The 23,563-nt window shown below is 47.5% G+C and overlaps 1 protein-coding gene across 1 annotated transcript; it reads right to left on the reverse strand.

Annotated features, from left to right (window-relative positions):
- Positions 1-900: 900 nt before the first annotated feature.
- LOC135887602 (E3 ubiquitin/ISG15 ligase TRIM25-like) lies at positions 901-21,840 on the reverse strand. The gene is made up of 6 exons (XM_065415321.1): positions 21,250-21,840; positions 12,365-12,460; positions 11,415-11,648; positions 8,757-8,919; positions 5,923-5,985; positions 901-1,442 (listed from the first exon to the last, which is right to left on the reverse strand). Exons 1-6 carry the CDS (start codon positions 21,838-21,840, stop codon positions 901-903), a joined length of 1,689 nt encoding a protein of 562 aa, XP_065271393.1.
- Between the last annotated feature and the right edge of the window lie 1,723 nt (positions 21,841-23,563).

Here is a 23,563-nt window from a genome sequence, read left to right on the forward strand (position 1 = left end):
AATAGGGAACAATTTTGCATTGGCTGGAAGGTAGACTAGACGATTTCCTCGGCTCTTTAGTCCGCATACAAACAGATGACACCAGCACACTCACTGGCAGCTTCCACCAGTTCAAAGGGGTACAGCAGGATCTGGCTTGCCCTGCTGTTTGTCCTGGTGATAAAACTTCTGGCACACAAGATTAGAGGGAACCCTGGAATACCAGAGAGAGAGAAAATGAGTCTGTTCTACAGCCTTAGCTAACAACCAGTTGGCTTTTAGCCCATGCTGAAGAGGCTCATGCACTAAGCTCCTGAGATCCCTGGTTCAATCCTGCCCACCGGGGTCTGTCTGTGTTACACCTGGTGTTGTTAAGGTGGGTGCATAGCACTTTCTGAAAATCAGGCCTCATTAAGGTGTCACTTGTGCACCCCAAATCACTAGTCACTTGAAAATCTTGGCCTACCTGATGAAGCCTTGCTACCTCCTTGCAAAACACACACGTATCACTATTTTTACAGCTGGGAGGGCAGGGGAGAAATGAGGCACAGAAAGGTTACATGACTTGCTCAATGTCACACAGCGAGTCAGTGGCAGAAGAAGCAATAAAACCCAGGAGGCTTGGTTCCCAGCCTCTTCAGAATTACAAAGGTAATGGAACACCAGGGGGAAATGGTGCATAAAGGAAAGGCTGGCATAAACAAGTGGATGACAATCATCTACCACCTCCAGATGACCCTGAGAACTGAACAAACGTCTCCCAGGGGAATATCAAGTGTAAACACCATTTATGCATCACCTGTTTTTTACCTGTAGCCAAGCAATTAAAAAACCTAGCTCTGCAGCCATAAGGTAGAAGTGAATTTTATTAGCAACAAAGAGCCCTTGTGGGATACAGGGAGCAAATCTGCCCTTACTGCTTCAAGGTAACGGATGCTGCTTCAAGGTAATGGAGCCGCCGCTGCTCACCATGACTGCAGGATACAGTGGCTCCGTGAACGTGGTCAGGAAGCGGTAGATGAGGTTCATGGTGTTGGTGACGCCATAGAAAGTCAGGGAGCCAGCAGCATAGTCCAGGAAGACACCGATGGTCTTGTAATAGCTGCCCTTCACCACGGTTTGGATGTTGTTGTGCCAGACAGAGAACTTCAAGGAGTCCCACTCCAAGCACCAGGAGGTATTGTTCCGGCCAATCAGGTAAAAGATACAGCTCTTCCCAGTCTTGTGCATGTAACTGTAGGTTGCTCCCAAGCAGATCCATGAGTCTGAGACCTCGACTTCCCAGTAATGGCAGCCCTCACACAAGCTGCGGGTACACAAGACCTGTGGCCAGTGGTTGAATCCCTGGCAGGACGCAAAGAAAGACTCCATCAGGATGCCCATGTTCAGCACGGAGTGGGTCTCCTTGAACAGCAAGAGCTCCTCGCTGGCGGTGTTGGGATCGAAGTTCAGATTGCAGTAGTCTGTTTCACAGGAGGCAAAAGGAGATATGGCCAAAGTGAATCCACTCCTGATGGGTGTGGGGAGAGAGGGGTCAAACTGTGTCCTGCTCAGTCTAGTTCCATTCCCAGACCAGAAGGGCAGGGAACACTATGATGAAGGGACTGATATTAGCTATTCCTAGAAGTTGGCAAGGGGCTGTTTCCTCTCTCCACAGAGAGGATTTGCCACTAGTGGTAAGAGAAGTGGTGGTCATGTAATGGGCATGCATTGGATTTTTATTTTTATTTTTTTAGTGCCGGATACTTGGGGAAGGACTATGTGGCTGATTTCTTCTCATGTACACTGGCATTACACCAGTGTTAGTCTGACTTCAGTGCTGTTAACTCCTGACTTTTCCCTGGTGTGAATGAGAGAGAGAGAGAGAGAGAGAGAGAGACAAGGGCTGCTGCTTGAGTCCTAGACACCACTGAGCATTCTGTCAATATTTAAAAACATTATACTACTGCTTGAGACAGCTACAGGCTTCTCTTCTGGCACAGAAGTAGCCTGAAAGAGCAGGTACCATATGGAGCTCCAGATCAGAGCCTTGGCTGCAAATTCAAGTGGTCTATGTAGGTCATAGTGTATTGTCTCATTTCCTTGTGCTCCCCTGTCTGTATCCACCTCTTCTCTTACCTTATGCTTAGATTGTAAGCTCCAAAGAGGTAGGTTTGTTCTTTTTGTTCGGTTCATACAGTGGGTGGCACAATGGGGACCGGGTTCATGACTAGAGCTCCTAGGTGCTATGATCATACAAATAATACTATGAACATTTTTCATTACTCTTCTGTGTTGTGCTCTTAAAATGTAATATGCTGTGTAGGTAAATGTGTGCTTTTTGTGCAGGAAAATGTCATGTGTATTTAAAGTTAAAGGGAAAAAACCACATGGTGTAATATTGTATCTGAGAAATAGCATATGATCATATACGTGTAGTACACGTGCCAGGGAGAGGAGTCAAAGTTGCATCTACAACCTGAGGCCAGGCTAGACTTATCTTCCAAATATTTAACTGCAGCCTTAATTGTCTCCTCCTTGGCTTTTATTAAAATAAAAAAAAAGTGAGGGGGAGAAGAGAGGGAAGAGAAGCCCCCCAATAAAACAAAGCCACTTTTCTCTCCAGAACGTTTGAAGCTCTGTTGGCCTATGAATTGGTTATAACAAGTGTAAATTCCATAATATGAAATTATTTGGCTAGACACCTCTAGGAACACCCTATCCCAGGTAATTTAGGGGGAAGCCTCTCTACTGTGCAACTTAACTGGTGTACGGGAGACAACAACCCTTCTCCTTCCTAGAGTGAATTGCAGCAGGTCTCCCTCCTGTGACCATTAAAAGGTGAGTGGCAGCTCTCCCTGAGCTTTCCACACCTTCAGCATGCTGTTCACTGCTCTGTTAGCTTAGCCGCAGATGACGTACATGGGGCTTGCAGCCTTTCATGACATCACTCGGGGTCTGATCCTGCTCCCATTCAAGACAATGGGGATATGGTCATGTCCATCATTAGCCTAGCTAACCCCCCTCTGTAAGATGTCCTGGCTCACATGCACAGTACATTTTTTCCCCCCCCCAGTCAAAATAAGTCCAGTTTTCACTGAGCACTTGGACTCTTCTCATTGAGGACTGTTGACATAGCAAAGCTCAATTTCTATCCTGAGCTATTTTGGCTGTAGAGTTGCTTCAAAAACCTGCAAGATTATTTTTAATAAGTATATTTTCCCCACCCTACTGGTACTCCAACAAGCCAATCTGATGTTTTTTGAACAAAATGGATCTTGAAGCCAAAACAATCTTTTTATCCTGAAAGGAGAGAATTTCAAGAAATTCTGAACAACTATTAAAAATAGGAATGGATACAGCAGCTTTAACTAGAGCTGTCATCTCTTCCATAACAAAATAATTTAAAAGTCCTATAACGGGTGGCCAATCTGAGCCTGAGAAGGAGCCAGAATTTACCAATGTACATTGCCAAAGAGCCACAGTAATACGTCAGCAGCCCCCCATCAGCTCCGCCCCGCTCCCAGCGCCTCCTGCCCACCGGCAGTTCCGCCAATCAGTGCCTCCCAATCCCTCCTCCCACCTCCCAATCAGCTGTTTCGTGGCATGCAGGAGGCTGGAGGGAGAGGGGGAGGGGCGAGGGCACAGCAGGCTGAGGGGAGGGAGCAGGAAGGGGTGGAGTGGGGGCAGAGCCAGGAGTTGAGCAGTGAGCACCTCACGGCATATTGGAAAGTTGGCGCCTGTAGCTCCAGCCCCGGAGTCGGTGCCTATGCAAGGAGCCACATATTAACTTCTGAAGAGCCGCAGGTGGCTCCAGAGCCATAGGTTGGTGCCCCCCCCCCCGTCCTATAAGATAAGACCTCCCCTATCTTGTCTCTCTAATCAAGAAGTTATGCATATAGGGCCCAGTCCTTCTCCTTCTGAAGCCAGATGCAAAATTGGGATCAGGTTTCCCCCCCCCCCCCCCCCGCCCCAAGACAACTCCCACCCAGAACTTTTCATTATTTATGCTGTGGGCTAACTTTTTGCATCTAATTCAGCCAAGGAAAATAGTTCTAGTCAGTTTCACTCTCCAGGATAGCGCTGCAGGGTTTGGGTTGCAGGAGAAACTTTAATTCAAACAAACCCCTTTTGATAATTAAGAAACTTAAAATATTTTCCTTCACTTTAGGGTTTGTATAGGAAAAATAATTGGTCTCAAAACTAACTTTACTCTTAAATTCTCTTTTGTGCAATAGCTAACTTTAAATTTGTAACCAATACTATGATTACTTATATCACTTTTCCTCTTAACTCCTTTCTATTAAGACATGGTAGATCCAATTCAGGGCAGATACAGACCACAAAATGCTAGTACTAAGTAGAAATTAGTGGGTTTTTTTTTTTAAAGTACTTTCTCGGGTATTCTTAAAACTAGGCAAAGCTACCTGGCTTTAAGCCAGTTTAAGAAGACCCCTTTGCTCTATTCTGAATACAAAGCGCTACTTTTTTTTTTATATGAGCCTGAACCCAGCCTGTAATTCTGCAAGTACAGTTGCAAATGATAGACTAGATCCAGTTACTTTATTGTGCCCACAAATCAAGTACTTAGGCTACTAAATCATATCACTTATGCCTGCAATTAGTTGCAGTTGGAAAAAAACAAAGGAACAGACAATTATGCCTGCAAAATTAGAGAGAACGTTTCAAAAGCAGGCCCATATTGTTAACAACATGATCTCTCATCAAAAATACACTAATGATTAAAGGAACATTGTTAGGTGTTTTTAAAAAAATACCCCTGCTTTATATTACACAAACTTTAGCTTATTACAATTGAAATAAATTTTAAAAATCGAACTCCCCTGTTACTATACTCATTTTATTTTTTGCATTTCTCTCAGCTTAGATAGTTGTCAATTTCACTTTTTTTCCAGTCAGCTCCTAGTCTATTTCAAGTTCAGTTTTATCCCAGAATGCATTGGCACTTAAGTTTCAAGAACCAGGGAACCTGTTTCCATTAGAATTTCAAAACAAATCCATAGAAACATGGCGTTTGGCTTCCAGTTTCTGTAAAACTCATTTTTCTTTATTTTTTTACTAAACCTAAATTTTGGGTTAAACTTGACCTGATGGTTACTCTGCGTCTATACCGAAATATCTCCTGATATCAACAGTAAAACTTAAGGTCAGGCAACCTTTGCTTTAGTCTGCAATTGTTTAAACAAGATGCCACTAGTAAACTGATTGGAAAGACGCTTATACGTTTCCTGCTTCGATGGACATAGGGTAGAATTGATTCCTGTAACGGTGAGGGCTAGTTTGGCCCCTGTCATAGTATGAGCCAAGGCAGCTCTAAACTCTAGCTGCAACCACCTCTATGGCAGGCAGGGCCGGCTCTGGCTTTTTTGCCGCCCCAGGCAAAAAAGCCTCCCACCGCCTCCCTCGCCGCCCCTGGTGGGGAGCGCGGCAGGGGAGGGCGCCGAGCCCGGCCGCGGGCCTGCTCTCCCCGACCAGCTGGAGCGCCGGGGGGATGGCGGCGAGCCCGCCGCGGCTCCGCGGGCGGCCGGAGCGCCGGGAGGAGGGCGGAGAGCCCGGCCGGGGCCCTGCTCTCCCCGACCAGCCGGAGTGCCGGGAGGAGGGCGGAGAGCCCGGCCGGGGCCCCGCTCTCCCCAACCGGCCGGAGTGCCTGGGGCGGCAAAAAAGCCAGAGCCGGCCCTGCAGATGACTGTGTGTCTAGAGTTTTGCTGTACTAGCCAAAGTGGCCCATGTCTGCTCCGCACAACTCGCGGCGTTCTTGCAATAAATGTTTTGCTGTATCTTTGGCTGGTCTGCCCAGTCTTGTGTCAAACTGTAGCAACTTCAGCTCGCTGAGTTCCTTCAGTTGAGGACACACTCAACTCGAGCAGTTACATTACACCCTCCCCAGAAGCCAGAAAAAGAAGACTGGGGGGGAAAAAGGTCAAACGTGGTACCAATACCTACATTTCAGGAGGCTCTTCCTGTCCATATCTGCTGGTATCACCTCATAGAGTTGCATTGTTATTCCTGTAAGATGAAAGAGACACAGCAGGGGTTTATGCTGCTTGGGAAGCGCAGGGGGATGTGTGAGCTTTGGATCAGATGGGTGGGGTGGGCGTAAAAAGCCACCACCTTTCACTTGGGACCTTTATCCCTCTCCCAAAGTGAAGTGTTCTACAGGTTGGAAAATGTTCAGTTAAGATAACTGGCCCATTTTCACACGTCTCTGCATGTGTGTGTTCCTGACCAGAGCTGGACCCAGAAACCCTGAAATACCACAAGAGAAGCTGTTCTTACAGTATTTCCCAGCCTGGTCAGAAACCGTTTAAGTTTGTTCTCCTGAGATTTCTAGCAGTAGGAGCTTGGACAAAGTACCTGACTTTGGATGTGTATTCAAACTGAAACCTTGTGAAATTAATCCATCCCTATTGTGTGTGACCCTGACTGGGTGCACCCCTGTATTCATATCCTACACACTACTGTAATAATCTTTGCACAAAATATGCCTTGTGGTATCATTTGAAAACTAATAACTCAATGCTTGATAACCTCATGATGAAATGTATGTAGCAACGTTGTGTGTAAAGGTATGAAATCCGCCCTGTATAATGTTAAATCATATGTTCAAACTCACTTAGCCCTGATTAGATAAAACTGGTCAAGCAGGTCTTAACCACAGGGGTGTGTATTTACCTCAGTTTGCATGTATGCTGTATACAGTCCTCAGACAGTGAGGAAAAAGGAAGACCACAAAGAAAATCTGAATCTCAGCAAACAGAGGGGACAGAAGGAACTGCATGAACCTCCCCCACCTATTCCTCCCCCCGACTCCATGTCTCCTTGCTCAGCTGGAAAGAACTTTCTCTAGGGGTCACACTCAGGGAAATGCATTTCAAAGGGTGACTGAACTCTAAAAGTGAGGGGCAAAAATACCCCAAGTTCTTTCCCTATCCATCTCTTTTCAACCTAAGAATACAAAAGAAACAGCCTATGGACTTTGGGGGCAAATCCTGACCTGAAATTTGGTAAGCAATGATACTGGGAACCTGTGGTAAGAACTTCACCTTGAACCACGTCTAGTCTGTTTAGTACTAGGAAGCGTTTTATCTGTTTCTTGTAACCATTTTTGCCTTTAATGCCTTATTACTTGTACTCAAAATCTACCTCTCTGTAGTTAAAGAAACGTTTTTGTTCTTTAATCAAAATTAATCCAGTGTGGGTAACTCCATTTGAAAGGAGCAAGTTGTATATTAGTCCCTTACAGGGACAACCAACCTTTATCTGAACTGCCCAGGAGAGGACTTGGACAGTGCAGAACAAAATACACATTTTTGGGGAAGGGCTGAGATTGGGAGTGTGGTGGAGTCCCCCTGCAAGTGGTAAATAAGCCTGGTGGAAGCCAGCATGTGTCTGAAGAGAGGCTGGCTAGCTGCAGCCACACATAGACACTCAGGGTGTTACCTGCAGCCCAGGTGGGAGCTACAGAAGTAAAGCATTAAGAGCCTCTAAAGTTGCAGGGCAGGGGTGACACAATCCCTTGCCAGTCTGGTTGCACCCCAAAATGCCATAGTGGCATAGTCAGCAGGATTTATACACAGCTGGCTATCTGAAATGAGATTCACACTTTAAGCACTGGGGTCACAGTTTTAAGTGAGACTCAAGTGTGGTGGCTGGGAACAGTCAAAGGTTAGTTTCTGTTTGCATATTTCAGATAAGGGAACTAGAAACAGTAAAGCATAAATAGGAGTGAATACCAGCAAAGCATCGATAAAGCTAGGACTGGCCAGGCTGGAGAAAACACCAACTACCCCCAGGTTAGCTGATAGCCACTGGAGGATGGTATGTAGAGGTAGTGGTGGAAATGTCATAGACCTATTGAAGTGAATGGAGCTCTTCTGACTTACAGCAGTCGAGGATTTGGTCCTTGTGACTGAACTGGAGGGACAGTCCATTCTGACTGGAGCTAAAGGAGGGAGCCCCCATCCTGGACTCCAGCCCCCTTTCTAGTGCCCCAATCTAGAAGTTAATGGGGAGACGCTGGTGGCTGATAGCACATTCTGCAGGCAAGAGCATGAGCACTGAATGGGAAAGTGAGCTGGGGGAGACAATAGGACTCTGTGTAGGAACAAGAGCTCAGAGATGAGACTTCACAGGCTCGGAGTCTCCTCAATAAAACCCTGTGATGGAAGTTGGAGGTTAGTACCCCTGAAACTAGATACATGAAATTATGGGGAACAAAGTTGCTCAAAGCCAGTGGGTGACTAGGTAGCTAAGCAATTCAAGAGACTATTGATCAGATGTATCTTCCAGTCTCTTGCTCCATAAAGAGCCTCTATTTGGGCTCCCAATAGAAGGCTGGAGGTGCTAGATGCATAGGTGCTATCTCTGAATGCTCTGCAAAGCAGCATCGAGGAAGCCAACTGACCTACTGTCTAGACCAGCCAGATATAAGTTCACAGCCATTCTTGAGAGGAGGAGAAGGAGGAGTTCAAGGGAGGAAATGGTGACCACCCTAGACTGGAGAGGCAGGGGATATTTTGGAGTCCTGACCATGTCCATCCTGATCTATAGTCAATGGCAAAACAGAATTCCCCATTGAAAAACCTGGTGAGGGCGGGGTATTCCCCATTTCAGCCACTAAAAATGTTTATGCCATGGCCAGGACTGTGTGCTGGGAGATCAGTAAGCAGGATGGTTTCCTAGCCATCCAAAGGAACTGGAACGTGGGGATGAATTGCACAGAAAATCCCCCCTTTGGGGGAAAAACATTCAGATCTCAATGGAAGAAGCTCACTCACCTTTCGTGAGGATTTTATTGATGAAGCAGAGGCCAACCATCGATAGCTGAGTCTTCAGGTCACCCAGAGTCTGTTTAAGGCTGACAAAACTTGAGCTCTCCTCGCACTTCAGACTGACGATGGGTTCGGTGCAGGCTCCCAACTTCTTGAGCTTTGGGAATTCCTAGCAGGGCAGAAACTTTTGTTTTGTTTTGTTTTTGTTTAAAACCTCCTTAGCATTCATTGAAACCAGGCCCCAGGGCAAGATCCTGATCCCCTTCCTTCCATGGACTCCACAGAGTGCAAGGGACTTCTTGGAGAGTAAGGAGACCCTAAACTGGTGTAAGCGTACTGGAATCTGGCCCATAATGAATTTTTCTAACTCAGCGCTCTCACCAATCAGCTCTGAGGAAGGATCCAGGGTGTATGTATGAAGGGGTACATGTCAAGAGGACCCCCTGGCTTGAAGTGGTTTCCATCAGATACAGGGTGTACAGTTTGGTTCAATAGCTCTCAGCACCCCCATGATATACATTGTTCCGGGACCCCGGGCTGGGTGACATTCGCCTCAGTGCAGAGACCCTACTCTGCAGCCAATGCACCACTTAAGTTCCCCTTAGGCCCTCAAAATAGGGTTTAAGTAGTGCACAGGCCGTGGCACAGGGTGGAATTGCCCCTTTCTGAAGGACTTGTTTGGATGAAATCACAGAATTACAGCCACTCGAACTGCCAGACAAGATCCTTTCCTCCATTTTGCTGGAGTCTTTGTTATCCAAGTAAATCCTCTTGGATTTCACTGAAACATTGACTTGTTTTTGGTGTTAAGAAAAGTTCCCCGCTGCCTCAGAACATAAGCATGCAGTCTGGAAAAAACAAACAGTTGTGCTTAAAGCAAGGATTAGTAGCACATGTAAGCAAGAACATTAACAGCTCAATGTGGCTACTGTGATGGTCCAATTTGTTACTATCTCACTGTCCGATTTATTTCTAAAGCTAAAGAGGTTTTCTTAAAAACAAAGTGCGTTTTAAGCCTCTTTCGATTTGGGAAATTTGGCCTGGCTCTGTTAGCTTCAGTGGGGGGTGATGTTGATTTACCCTAGCCACGGGGCTGGCTGTTTGGAATTCATTCATTCGCAAGGTGGTTACGGTCGTGTTGCTTTGATTGTAGGAGGGTTCCAAACCTCCAAATGGAATTGTGGGGAAAAACTGCCCCTACTTTGTACCCTATTAAATTAAGAACTAGGCAGATGTTGGTTTACCCAGCATGACATGGCTTAGCTTTTTGGTGCACAATGTTCCTATTAGAAGATTCCCATCTGTTGATTTCCATATAAAGCCTGCAGTAAAATATGTTTAGTGTGTTTCTCTTGTTCCTACCTTCATCCCAGTTGCTCTGCAAAAACCTGGTGGTGTCTGACTGATGATTTGTATTGGTTACCTGTCTTTCTCTTGGCCAGACCAGAACCTGCCAATCTTAAACACGTTTAGTAATGAATTCAATATTTTGCATCGTTGGACTCCAGAGTTTTGGGTTCAATCTCTGCTGTACTGCAGACTCTGTGTGAATTTGGGCAAGCCATTTACATTCTCCATGCCTTGGTTTCCCATCTGTAAAATGGGGATAACTCCTTGACTATTTGGCCTGTAAGTTTTCTGTGGCAGGGGCTGTCACGTTCTATGTGTCTGGGGTGCTAGGTGGTGTACGATGACTCCCATCTAGGTGTTCCTCTAATACAACTAATAATAGATTCACAGATTAAGGTCAGAAGAGGAGTCTCTGGTATCTAGTCTGACCTCTTGCATAACACAGGCCATAGAACCTCTCCCAGTAATTTCCGCCTAATGCCCCACCTTCTGTTTGAGCAGCAGCATTTCTTCTAGAAAGCTATCCAGTCTTGATTTAAAGACTCTAAGTATAATAATAAAAAATATAAATATAAAAATAAAGCAAATGCAAATAGACGATCTTCTGCATTTGAAGTTAATTGTACCCCTTCACATCCATCTGAGGGCAGAAATGATACTGTAACTAATGTTAGTTTGTGATGAATAACGGTTGCATACCATAATATTTCCCCTTATGATACTCCTCCACATGGTTCTGTTTCCTTGGCTGATAAAGTGAAAATGATCAATAAAAATCGGTGCAGTAGTAAGCTACAGGGTGTTCACAGCTACTCTAATCTGAGGGTATGTCTGCACCTGGAGGTGGGGGTATGATTCTCAGCTCAGACATACTTGCGCTAGCTCTCATTGCTGGGGCAACATGAGTGGCAGGGATGGGCTTTCTGAGTACATGCCCATCTGAGACCCCAGGCTTATGCTCAGGGTGGTGGGAATTTATTAGCATGCCAGTTCTCTTCAAGCTACCATGTGCAGGGTCCTCAAACTGGGAATCACACCCCAGCCTCTCCCAGCAGAAGGTGCTGTAAGGAATGATCCAGAAAAGCGGCCCGTGAGGCCCTTCTCAGCTACTCCAGTCATAGCCTCTACTCACCAAAAGTGGGTATAGGAAATTCACCACTACACTACTTCAGCTACAGGCAAGAAGTAAACTGCAGGGAGCAGTGGTTGATGATGTGGATGCTAAGCATGGGGCAGATCTCTTACGCAAGGACAACCGGGCCATACTGGTGGGTGCAGTTTACTGTGGTCACAGCGTGGAGGGGTGAACTCTACCTGCAGGAACTGTTGGTCACTTGCATTGTCAAGGAGGTCTGTCAGCCAGAGGTTCTGCTTGTTGAGGTCAGCAAGCTTCCCTTGCTTTTGCTGAATGGAATTCCCCAGCTGGACAAGGGCTGCTCTCTCCTCCTTGTCCAAAAACTCCAGCACCTTCACCTGCATTCGTTTGATCTCCTTTATAATCTCCGCAAAGCTTTGGTTCACCTCGTCTCTTGAGTTCTTGACCACTTTCTGGGTGGGAAGGACACACACACACACACTGCAGTCACTGATCTTTGTGACTCACATGGATTCAAGACCTGACATGCTGACACACTCCCCAAAAGTGCCTCCCTCACTCTCTCCAAGCAGGTTCTGGGCGATTGGCTCAGTAAATAGGATAACAAGAGGAAAATGCGTCTGCCCTACAAGGATAGTTAAAGTACCTTGGGGCAGATTTTGCTGCCCTTAGCTCAAGCTGAGTAGTAGCTCACTCTGCAAGGGGATTGCTCCCACCGCCTCCTCAGCATGTTAGGGGATCAGAATCTGACCCCTTTTGGGATCCTACCTCGTAAGCTCCTTGGGACAGGGACTGTCTTTTGGTTGTGTTTGTAGAGCCCCTAGCACAGTGGATTGTGGGCCACCGTTGGGGCTACGGTGATACAAATGAACAATAATAAAAAGGAGTAACTTTGTTCCTTCCTTGGAAAATCTTTCAATATTTTCTGTAATGTACACAGACCCTCAACTCAATGGCATTTCTTTGCTTGATCAGTTACAGGGAGAGACTCTAATACTAGGTACATCTGAGGGTAAAGACCCCCTTCCCCCATCTTTGGGTCTCATGTGATACAGTGGCTCTTGTTTCAAGATCCACCATATTAAAGACCCTTTGACCGTTTGATGTTTGGGAAATAATTTTGTTCATGTTGAATCTAATGTATTCAGAGTGGAAGCAACAGTTTTACCGTGAGATAGATCACCCTCCCTTTGTGTTTGTGACTGTCTGATGCCATCATCAGGATCTGGTTTTCCACATTGGCTTGTACTCTCTTGGCCTCCACCTGGGAAAGGAAGAATGAACATATTTACATTCACTGTAAATATAGCATCACCCTACATGTAGCATTCCATGACTACACAAATGCAAAATTCTCTGCAGAAGCCACTGCTCACTAAAGAATTGTGCTCCCGAATCTCAGCTTTCACTTAAAAAAATCAAGTTCCGATGGTTGGGAAGACTTGGTAACCTGATGCAGTGTTGTCCTGAACCTGAGACCGCCTATAACAATAGTTCTGAGTTGTCAGCTACCTCCATTCATCAAGGGAGTGTTCAATCTGAAACCTAAAGAAGATAATTTACATATCCGTATTGTCAGTGAGTTATCTGCTAATCACTAACAAAAATATCCAGCTAATGGGCCAGACCCTCAACTAATGTAAAGCAGCATAAATCTATTAATACCTATTTTCCATTTGCATAGTGCTTCCATTTCAAAGCATTTTAGAAGCAGGAATCAGTAGGGCTGGTCAAAAATCTTCCATCAAACTCGGTTTTTGACTAAAAAAAATGCCAGCTTTCCATGGAAAAAAAAAGGGGGTTTTCAATTAAAAAAAAAAAAAAAGTCAATGCTTGAAAACTGAAATATTTTGATTCAGATATGCCCCAGCAGTGCCTTAAGGGAGAGGTTGTGTAGGTGCTTCATGCTGCCATTATGCACCTGTGGTCCCGGGACTCCCATGATGCACTGCCTCCTCCTCAACACTGGGGAGACTGTGATGCATTAAGGGAAATTTAGTCTGGTTGGGGAGCCTGGCCCATAGAAGAGAATACGGCCATGAAGTAACCAGACTACAACTCCCATGAAGCATTGCAGCAGCACTTCCAAATTGAAATATTTTGGATTTTGATATTTTTTTCACTGAAAAGTTGAAATTTCCTGGGGAAGCCCATTTTCTGGCCAGCTTGAAGAATCACTTAAGTGCCTTTTGGAGTGGAATGGGGCAGCGTTTAACAGTGCACAGCTAACACTGCACAACAGGTCAGGTAGGAAAGTGAAAATTACCATGTCCACTTATCAGAGGGGTAGCCGTGTTAGTCTGAATCTGTAAAAAGCAACAGAGGGTCCTGTGGCACCTTTAAGACTAACAGAAGTATTGGGAGCATAAGCTTTCGTGGGTAAGAACCTCACTTCTTCAGATGCAAGTGAAGAAGTGAGGTTCTTACCCACGAAAGCTTATGCTCCCAATACTTCTGTTAGTCTTAAAGGTGCCACATGTCCACTTGAAACTGGAGAGGGTATTTAGATTGGGTGAATGTAACTGGTCAAAGAAAAAACCTAGCCAGGACACAGGTGTAATGTCCCTAACTCTTATGAAATGAGGCCTTTCATGACCACAAGGGATCCTTGAATTTACATCTCATCAGAGAGGCGGCACTTTCAACAACATAGTCCTACACCCACACACCTTCCTGAGGTGGTTCAGTAGTAACCTTGAAGGAATGCCAGCTTCACAGCCTCTGGTAGCAGCCTGGGTTTCCTGGGTGGTCTCCCATCCAAGTGTGATTAACAGTAATAGTATAATAAATGTACCATAAATTCACACGGTGCTTTACAGAACATGGCCTCGTCCTGCAAAAAGCTCCTTCTGCGCAGACCACTACACCCCCCTATAGGGCCTTGAATTCAAAAGGTGCTCTTCTTGCAGGCAGGGAACGTCTCTTACTGAACATATTGCCCAGGCTTCACCCTTCACAGGCCTGGTCTACACTACGTGTCTAGGTCGACTTTAGCAGCGTTAATTCGAATTAAGCCTGGACACGTTCACACGACGAAGCCCTTTCTTTCGACTTAAAGGGCCCTTTAAACCGGTTTCTTTACTCCACCTCCGACGAGGGGATTAGCGATAAAATCGGCCTTAGGGGGTCGGAATTGGGGTAGTGTGGACGGAATTCGACGTTATTGGCCTCCGGGAGCTATCCCACAGTGCTTCATTGTGACCGCTCTGGACAGCACTCTCAGATGCACTGGCCAGGTAGACAGGAAAAGCCCCGCGAATGTTTGAATTTCATTTCCTGTTTGCTCAGCGTGGAGAGCACAGGTGACCACGCAGAGCTCATCAGCACAGGTAACCGTGATAGAGTCCCAGGATCGCAAAAGAGCTCCATCATGGACAGAACGGGAGGTACGGGATCTGCTCGCCATATGGGGAGATGAATCAGTGCTAGCTGAACTCCGAAGCAGTAAACGAAATGGCAAAATATTAGAAAAGGTCTCCAAGGCCATGAAGGACAGAGGCCATAACAGGGACGCACAGCAGTGCCGCGTGAAAATTAAGGAGCTACGGCAAGCCTACCACAAAGCCAGAGAAGCAAACGGAAGGTCCGGGGCAGAGCCGCAAACATGCCGCTTCTACGCGGAGCTGCATGCCATTCTAGGGGGTGCAGCCACCACTACCCCAACCGTGTGCTATGACTCCCTCACTGGAGAAACACACAGGGAAGCGGGTTCGGGGTACGAGGAAGATGAGGATGGAGATAATGTAGATAGCTCACAGCCGCAAGGAAGCGGAGAAACCGGTTTCCCCAACAGCCAGGATATGTTTATCACCCTGGACCTGGAACCAGTAACCCCCGAACTCACCCAAGGCGTGCTCCCATCCCCTGAGGGCACACAGGGGACCTCTGGTGAGTGTACCTTTGTAAATATTACACATGGTTTAAAAGCAAGCGTGTTTAATGATTAATGATTAATTTGCCCTGGCAATCGCGGCCAGTACAGCTACTGGAAAAGTCTGTTAACGTGTATGGGGATGGAGCGGAAATCCTCCAGGGACATCTCCAGAAAACTCTCCTGGATGTACTCCCAAAGCCTTTGCAAAAGGTTTCTGGGGAGGGCTGCCTTATCCCGTCCGCCATGGTAGGACACTTTACCACGCCAGGCCAGTAGCACGTAGTCTGGAATCATTGCATAACAAAGCATGGCAGCGTATGGTCCCGGTGTTTGCTGGCATGCAGACAACATCCATTCCTTATCGCTCTTTGTTATCCTCAGGAGAGTGATATCATTCACGGTCACCTGGTTGAAATGGGGCGATTTTATTAAGGGGATATTCAGACGTGCCCGTTCCTGCTCTGCTGAACAGAAATATTCCCCGCTGTTAGCCACGTGGTGGGGGGGAGGGGTGAAGTGATCATCCCAGAAAATTGGGTGTGGGGGGGAGGGGAGTTAGTTGGATTTGTGCTGCATGTTAACCCTGAAACCGCAGCCCCTCCTTTTACATTGCAAACCCATTTCAAATGGCCAACCCAACGGTGCTTGGTATGGGAAATGAGAGCGCTACTGTTTGAAACCATTCCCACATGTTAAGAAGGTTAAAAAAGCCAAAAGACTGTGTCTTACCATGGCTGCCTGCAAGCCAAAATCTGTGGCCTGGCACTGCGTGAGTGATCTCTCACACCAAACCGGCAGGCCTTCAATATAAGAGGAAAAATGCGACCTTGTAACGAAAGCACATGTGCTATGTAATGTGAACAGCAAAATTTAACGTGAAAGAGTGTACCCATTGTTCTCTAAAATGTGTCTTTTTTAACCACCTCTCTCTTCTCCTCCACCAGCTGCAAATGTTTCTCCTTCACAGAGGCTAGTGAAGATTAGAAAGAGAAAAAGGAGGACACGGGATGACATGTTCACAGAGCTCCAGATGTCCTCCCACGCTGACAGAGCACAGCAGAATGCGTGGAGGCAGTCAATGACTGATTACAGAAAAGCACAATATGAACGAGAGGAGAGGTGGCGTGCTGAATCGCGGGATGAACAGAGCAAGTTGCGGGCTGAAGATGATAGGTGGCGTCAGCTTGCAGACAGAAGGCAAGAGTCGATGCTCCGGCTGCTGGAGCATCAAACTGATATGCTCCAGCGTATGGTTGAGCTGCAGGAAAGGCAGCAGGAGCAGAGACCGCCGCTACAGCCCCTGTGTAACCAATAGCCCTCCTCCCCAAGTTCCATAGCCTCCTCACCCAGACGCCCAAGAACATGGTGGGGGGCCCTCCGGCCACGCAGTCACTCCACCCCAGATGATTGCCCTAGCATCAGAAGGCTGGCCTTCAATAAGAGTTAAAGTTTTAAACTGCAGTGTGTCCTTTTCCTTCCCTCCTCCCCCACCCATCCCGGGCTACCTTGGCAATTATCCCCCTAGTTGTGTGATGAATTAATAAAGAATGCATGAATGTGAAGTAACAATGACTTTATTGCCTCTGCAAGCAGTGCTCGAAGGGGGGAGGGGAGGGTGGGGTGGTTGGCTTACAGGGAAGTAGAGTGAACCGGGTGGGGGGGGGGTGGAGGGTTCATCAAGGAGAAACAAACAGAAGTTTCACACCGTAGCCTGGCCAGTCACAAAACTCGTTTTCAAAGCTTCTCTGATGCGCACCGCGCCCTGCTGTGCTCCTCTAACCGCCCTGGTGTCTGGCTGCGCGTAATCAGCGGCCAGGCGATTTGCCTCAACCTCCCACCCCGCCATAAATGTCTCCCCCTTACTCTCACAGATATTGTGGAGCGCACAGCAAGCAGCAATAACAATGGGGATATTCTTTTCGCTAAGGTCTGAGCGAGTCAGTAAGCTGCGCCAGCGCGCTTTTAAACGTCCAAATGCACATTCCACCACCATTCGGCACTTGCTCAGCCTGTAGTTGAACAGGTCCTGACTCCTGTCCAGGCTGCCTGTGTACAGCTTCATGAGCCATGGCATTAAGGGGTAGGCTGGGTCCACAAGGATCACGATAGGCATTTCAACATCCCCAACGGTTATTTTCTGGTCCGGGAAGAAAGTCCCTTCCTCCAGCTTTCGAAACAGAGCAGAGTGCCTGAAGACGCGAGCATCATGTACCTTTCCCGGCCATCCCACGTTGATGTTGGTGAAACGTCCCTTGTGATCCACCAGGGCTTGCAGCAGCATTGAAAAGTACCCCTTGCGGTTTATGTACTCGGTGGCTTGGTGCTCCGGTGCCAAGATAGGGATATGGGTTCCATCTATCGCCCCACCACAGTTTGGGAATCCCATTGCAGGAAAGCCATCCACTATGGCCTGCACGTTTCCCAGAGTCACTACCCTTGATATCACCAGGTCTTTGATTGCCCTGGCAACTTGGATCACAGCAGCCCCCACAGTAGATTTGCCCACTCCAAATTGATTCCCGACTGACCGGTAGCTGTCTGGCGTTGCAAGCTTCCACAGGGCTATCGCCACTCGCTTCTCAACTGTGAGGGCTGCTCTCATCCTGGTATTCTGGTGCTTCAGGGCAGGGGAAAGCAAGTCACAAAGTTCCATGAAAGTGCCCTTACGCATGCGAAAGTTTCGCAGCCACTGGGAATCGTCCCACACCTGCAGCATGATGCGGTCCCACCAGTCTGTGCTTGTTTCCCGGGCCCAGAATCGGCGTTCCACGGCATGAACCTGCCCCAGGAACACCATGATTTCCACATTGCTGGGGCCTGTGCCTTGTGAGAGGTCTATGTCCATGTCAATTTCCTCATCACTCTCGTCGCCGCGCTGCAATCGCCTCCTCGGCTGGTCCTGGTTTTGCTTTGGCATGTCCTGACTCTGCATATACTCCAGGACAATGCGTGTGGTGTTCATAGTGCTCATAATTGCCGCGGTGATCTGAGCGGGCTCCATGATCCCAGTGCTAGCTATGGCGCCTGGTCTGAAAAAAGGCGCGAAACTAGTATCTGACGGACCAGGGGAAGGAGGGAGGGAGGGAGGGAGGGGCGAGTGACGACATGGCGTACAGGTACAGGGAATTAAAATCAACAAAGGTGGCTGTGCATCAGGGAGAAACGCAAACAACTGTCACACAGAATGCCCCCCCCCCCAAAGATTGAACTCAGAACCCTGGGTTTAGCAGGCCGTTGATTTCACGGCGGGAGGGGGAAGCTAATGAATACAGAACAAATCTATTTTTTACATCTTAAGACGACGGTGCAGCATGACTGATAGCCCTCGGCATCTTCTGGGTGCTTGGCAGAAAATACTGGGCGCTTGGCAGTTAGTGTACTAAGACTGATAGCCACTGCAGTATGACGACGATGGATACCAGTCGTAATATACTATCTACTGCCAAAAGGCAAGGGGCTGCTGCTGTGTAGCCCCACGTCTGCCAGCCCCACGTCTGCCAGCACCCAGATCGCCCTCAGCCTCTTCTGGGTGCTTAGCAGAAAATACTGGGCGCTTGGGAGAAAATAGCATACTACGACTGATAGCCATCATTGTCAAGACAGTTCGATAGGACTGAGCATGTCTGCCCAGGTGCCCATGATTGACAGCCACTGCAGTACGATGACGACGGTTACCAGTCGTAATAAACCATCTACTGCCAAAAGGCAAAAGGCAAGGGCTGGTGCAATGCAGCCCTATGGCTGCCAGCCCCACGGCTGCCAGCACCCAGATCGCTGATGAAGGCTACCAGTCATGCTGTACCGTCTACCGCCAAAAGGCAGTTAGCTGCTGCTGCTGTGTAGCAATGCAGTCCCACGTCTGCCGGCACCCAGATGACATATGGTGATGGTGAGCTGAGCTGAGCGGGCTCCATGCTTGCCGTGGTATGTTGTCTGCACAGGTAACCCAGGTAAAAAGGCGCAAATCTATTGTCTGCCGTTGCTCTGACGGAGGGGGAGGGGCCTGACAACATGTACCCAGAACCCCCTGCGACACTGTTTTGCATCATTTGGGCATTGGGATCTCAACCCAGAATTCCAATGGGCGGCGGAGACTGCGGGAACTGTGGGATAGCTACCCATAGTGCAATGCTCCCGAAGTCGACGCTAGCCTCGGTACTGTGGACGCGGTCCGCCGACTAGAGCACTTAGAGCATTTTATGTGGGGACACACACAATCGGCTGTATACAACCGATTTCTATAAAACCGGCTTCTATAAATTCGACCTAATTTCGTAGTGTAGACATACCCACAGTCTCAGCTCTAACAAGCTCACAGCCCTGGAGAGCATGACTGCAGAAAAGCATCTGGCAATTTCTCGGCTCAACTCCCTGCTGATGAAATGCAGATTCTCAAAAACCCAATGTTCCAACTGGTGCATTAGCCAAGCCTCTCCTTGGACGCTAGTATAAATGACAGATTCACTGCAAATTAACTTTATTCCAAAGGAGCAGATCAACAAATGGCCCTGCTTTGGCTTCAGTAGTTTCGTTCTGTCTGTTTCCGCACGGATTGACTTCTAAACAACCAGAAACAGACCTGACAGAGGAATTCCTGCACCTCAGGGGATACTGGGCTATTTACTGCTACGCGCTCAGGACCAGCTCCTCATCTGCTGCAAGTCAGCAGAGCTTCCCTGATGTCAGTGGAGCTGTGCTAATTTACACTAGCTGAGGATCTTGGCCCACAATACAGATATAAGAGAGCAAAGGCAGAATATCCTGAGTTACAATCTGTTTCTGCCACATGTTTATGACTGAGCAAAAGCTCTCTTATCAATTCCATGGGCTCTTCCTGGTGCCCATAACAGGGCTACGTGAGCATCAGTTCTAAGACCCCTTCCCTCCAGCACTATCAGATCTCCGCAGAGAAGGCAATGGCTGTCGGGAATCTGATATGAGTGGCTGCTTTTGTTTCATGACAAGATGTGTGTTCAAATCTCATGCTTCAGCATGTTAGCTGAACTCCTTGCTGAAGCCAGGAAGGCGTTCTGCAGCCTCCATCCCTGTGTGTCTTTGCCCGGTTGGCCAGGTCCTCTAAAGAGAGGTTTTGCCTTCTTCTGACGCATCAGGTGTGGCCACTGCTGGAGACTGGATCTTATGGGGAGTTGTTCAAGGGCATGTAGATGCCCAATTCCCATTGACTTTCAGTGCCTTTGAAAATCTTTGTGTCGCCGGGCATACGTGCTCCCTGGTAGACAGAGGCATGGACTGATTAGATCAGTTTTTCCTAGGGAATATTTTAGGTCTCCTATTCTGCATCCCAGATTATTTTAAATCATCGGACAGATCCACTCAGTTAGCAACCTGTTGCAGGTATTTTAGACAAACTGCTCTGGAGTCAGGTACAAATTTACTTGCTCTCTCAAGAGAGCCACCTACTTTAATATCCCTGGAATTGCTTGCCCTGGAAGGAGACTGAGAATTGACTATACAGAGGGTGTTTCTCCACTAAAGACTTGATCTAATTCTCATTGAAATCAATGGACCAGACCCTCCGATGTGGAAAATCAGCATAGCACCGTTGATAGCTGATGATTACACCCATAGTCATCCCATGGATTCCAGTGGGTGTTGTATCAGGCTGTGAGTGAAGAAACTATTGCAGGGTTGGTTGTCCTTGCGATGGTTACACATCTGCATGGTGATGTGTTTGATTATTTTGGCGCATTGCGCACATGGGGCACCTTACAACAGTGGTTGTACCAGTGCATTCTGGGGGATTCCTGAAACACCTATCCCATAATGCACAGCACTGTGACTGAAAACAAGGGCTTCTGGGTAATTTTCAAAAGTGAAGTACTGCACTGTAGGCTGGTGTTAGAACTCTCTGAACCAGGACAGTTTCCCATTCGTACTGGTTAAGCCAGACGTCCGATCTTTAGCAGACACAGGTGTTGTAACTAATTATTATGACCAGAGGCCTGGGATGACTGGTTTGTGTGAGTGCAAATCTTTGCACAGGTGTTGCAAGCACAAGGGGTTCCAAAGAATGGTTCCTTGCCATGCTTTTTATGCAGTGTAGGCAGGTCTTTATTTTAGACCTAGATATCTGCTTTTCTAGAGGGCCCCACTCCTCTTCCTTATTAACCCCCCCTCTCTTAGTCTGGGCTCAGAGGAAGAGAGACATCCATACTTACCACTTTCCTGGCTCTCTCCTCCTGTAGTGGGATTGCGTCATGGTTCTTGTGCTCCTCTCGGATGCAGGTGTAGCAAACTAACCCACCCTCCGTCCTACAGTACAGCTCCTGCAGCTTGTGGTGCTTCTGGCATAGTCTGGCTTTCAGGTCACCCATGGGTTCCAGCAGCTGGTGGTTCCTGAAAGTTTTGTCTTCGTAGTGCAACTGGGTATGGTTTTCGCACAAGGAGGCCATGCACTGTAGGCAGGACTTGATGGACTTCACTTTCCTAGAGGAGCAGAGATCGCAAGGGATGTCATTTGGACCTGCCAGGGGAAGCTTGGCTGTCGCCTGAGCCTCCTCCCGGGTGAACTTTTCTGCTATTTCTCCAAGGCTTATATTTTTGCGGAGTCGAGGCCGTGAGCTGAAAGGTTCTCGGCACTGTGGACAGTAGGGACACTCCCCAATCACAGCTTGATGGTCCCAGTAATCCTGCAAGCAGTCCATGCAGAAGTTGTGTCCACAGGCAGTGGTGACTGGGTCTGTGAACACCTCCAGGCAGATCGGGCACACGATGTTGTCCTCAAGGAAAAAAAAATTTGTGTTGCTCATGGTGACAGAAGCCTCAGCTGGGATGCTGCCTCACAGATCCTGGTATTTTGAGCTCTGGGAAACATGAAACAGACACAGGTTTACTCCATTGTACTCACCTTTCAAGACCCTCTGTGGAAAGTGATAAATAGATTTGTAACATTTTTATTAAGCTAGATATTCTCATGTGAGAGATCATTAATAGATTTTTAAGGCAAGAAGGGACCATTCTGATTCTCTAGTGTGGCCTGGATGATGCAGGAGGTCAGAACTTCTGGTGGAACTCGGGCATATCAGTTAGAAGCCATCCAGTCTAGACTGGCAGACCTCAATTGATGGAGAATTCATAACATCCATAGGTAATAGGTGCTGGGGGTTCTGCCACACCCCCTGGCTGGAAGTAGTTTCCATCATATACTGGGGTTTACAGTTTGGTTCAATGGCTCTCAGCACCCCCACTATACAAATTGTTCCAGCACCCCTGTAGGTAAGTTGTTCCAATAGTTCATTTCTCTTATTGTTAAAAATGTGCACCTTATTTCCAGTGCGAATGTGTGTAGCTGCAGCTTCCAGCCTCTGGATCTCGTTACTCCTTTATCTGCTAGGTTAAAGAGCCCTTTCATTTCAGTTATTTTGCACCCCCACGTGTGTGTGTGTGTGTGTGTGTGTGTGTGTGTGTGTGTGTGTGTGTGTGTGTGTGTGTGTGTGTGTGTGTGTGTGTGGTTTTTTTTAAAACCATGTGGCCCTTCTCTAGTCCCTTTCATTTAAAGGTCTCCATGCACTTCCCAGACATTAATTAGGTTTCACAATCACTAAATCAAATATGTCATTGTCTCCAGCTTACAGATGTGGACACTGAGGCACAGAACAGTCGAGTGACTTTCTCACAGTCACTGAGAGTAGATCTACACTGCAGCTGGCCTGGGACAGCTAACGCAGGCTCGCAGGGCTCAGGCTGGGGGGCTGTAAAATAGCAGTGTAGACGTTTGGGCTGGCGCCCGGGCTTTGAGACCATGTGAGGGGGGGAGGGTCTCGGAGCCCAGGCTCCAACCCAAACCTGAAAGTCAACATTGCTACTTTATAACCTGAACCCCCTGAGCCTGCATCAGCTGACCTGGGCTCTGAGACTTAGTGTAGTGGATTTTTTTATCGCACTGTGGGCATATGAGCTGGGAATAAAAATCAGGAGTCCTAGGTCCCGTGTCCTACTCTATCCATAGATGTACTGCTCTGTATCTAGGCAGACACACTTCTGCCTGAGCAATTCCTTTCTGTGGATCAATCTGCCTGCATGGGTCTTTGCTTGCTTCCTAGCTTGGAGGGCCTGTGGGGACAGCATGCTCTATTGCTGTGTGATAATAGTGAGGGAATAGTACAAGAACTCCTAATGTTGAATCCTTCTTAGCTAGGAGAAAGATGGTCACAATAACAGGACCAGAGACACTATGAGCAGTGTAAACAGTCATAGCTGGAGTTTTTCCCAGTAGCACCACATAGAGGTTGGCTACTACAAGTCTATATTTTTGAGATATTGGCAGCCCACCAAAAAGCCACAAGGGATCAGAGCAAGGGGAACATGAGGAAATGCAGGACCCCAACCCAGGTGTGGACTGTTCTCTAGCACAGTTGAGCAGGTGCAGAGACCATATGTCCCTTTGGAAAGCCTGAAGAACCACAAACAGGCTACCTTGGAGAGGGCAAGGGACAACCCTCCTCATTCAGCTGAGATACTCAGATTCATTGG

Source organism: Emys orbicularis, chromosome 13, assembly GCF_028017835.1.
Source record: "Emys orbicularis isolate rEmyOrb1 chromosome 13, rEmyOrb1.hap1, whole genome shotgun sequence".
In the NCBI taxonomy this organism is placed as follows: Eukaryota; Metazoa; Chordata; order Testudines; family Emydidae; genus Emys; species Emys orbicularis.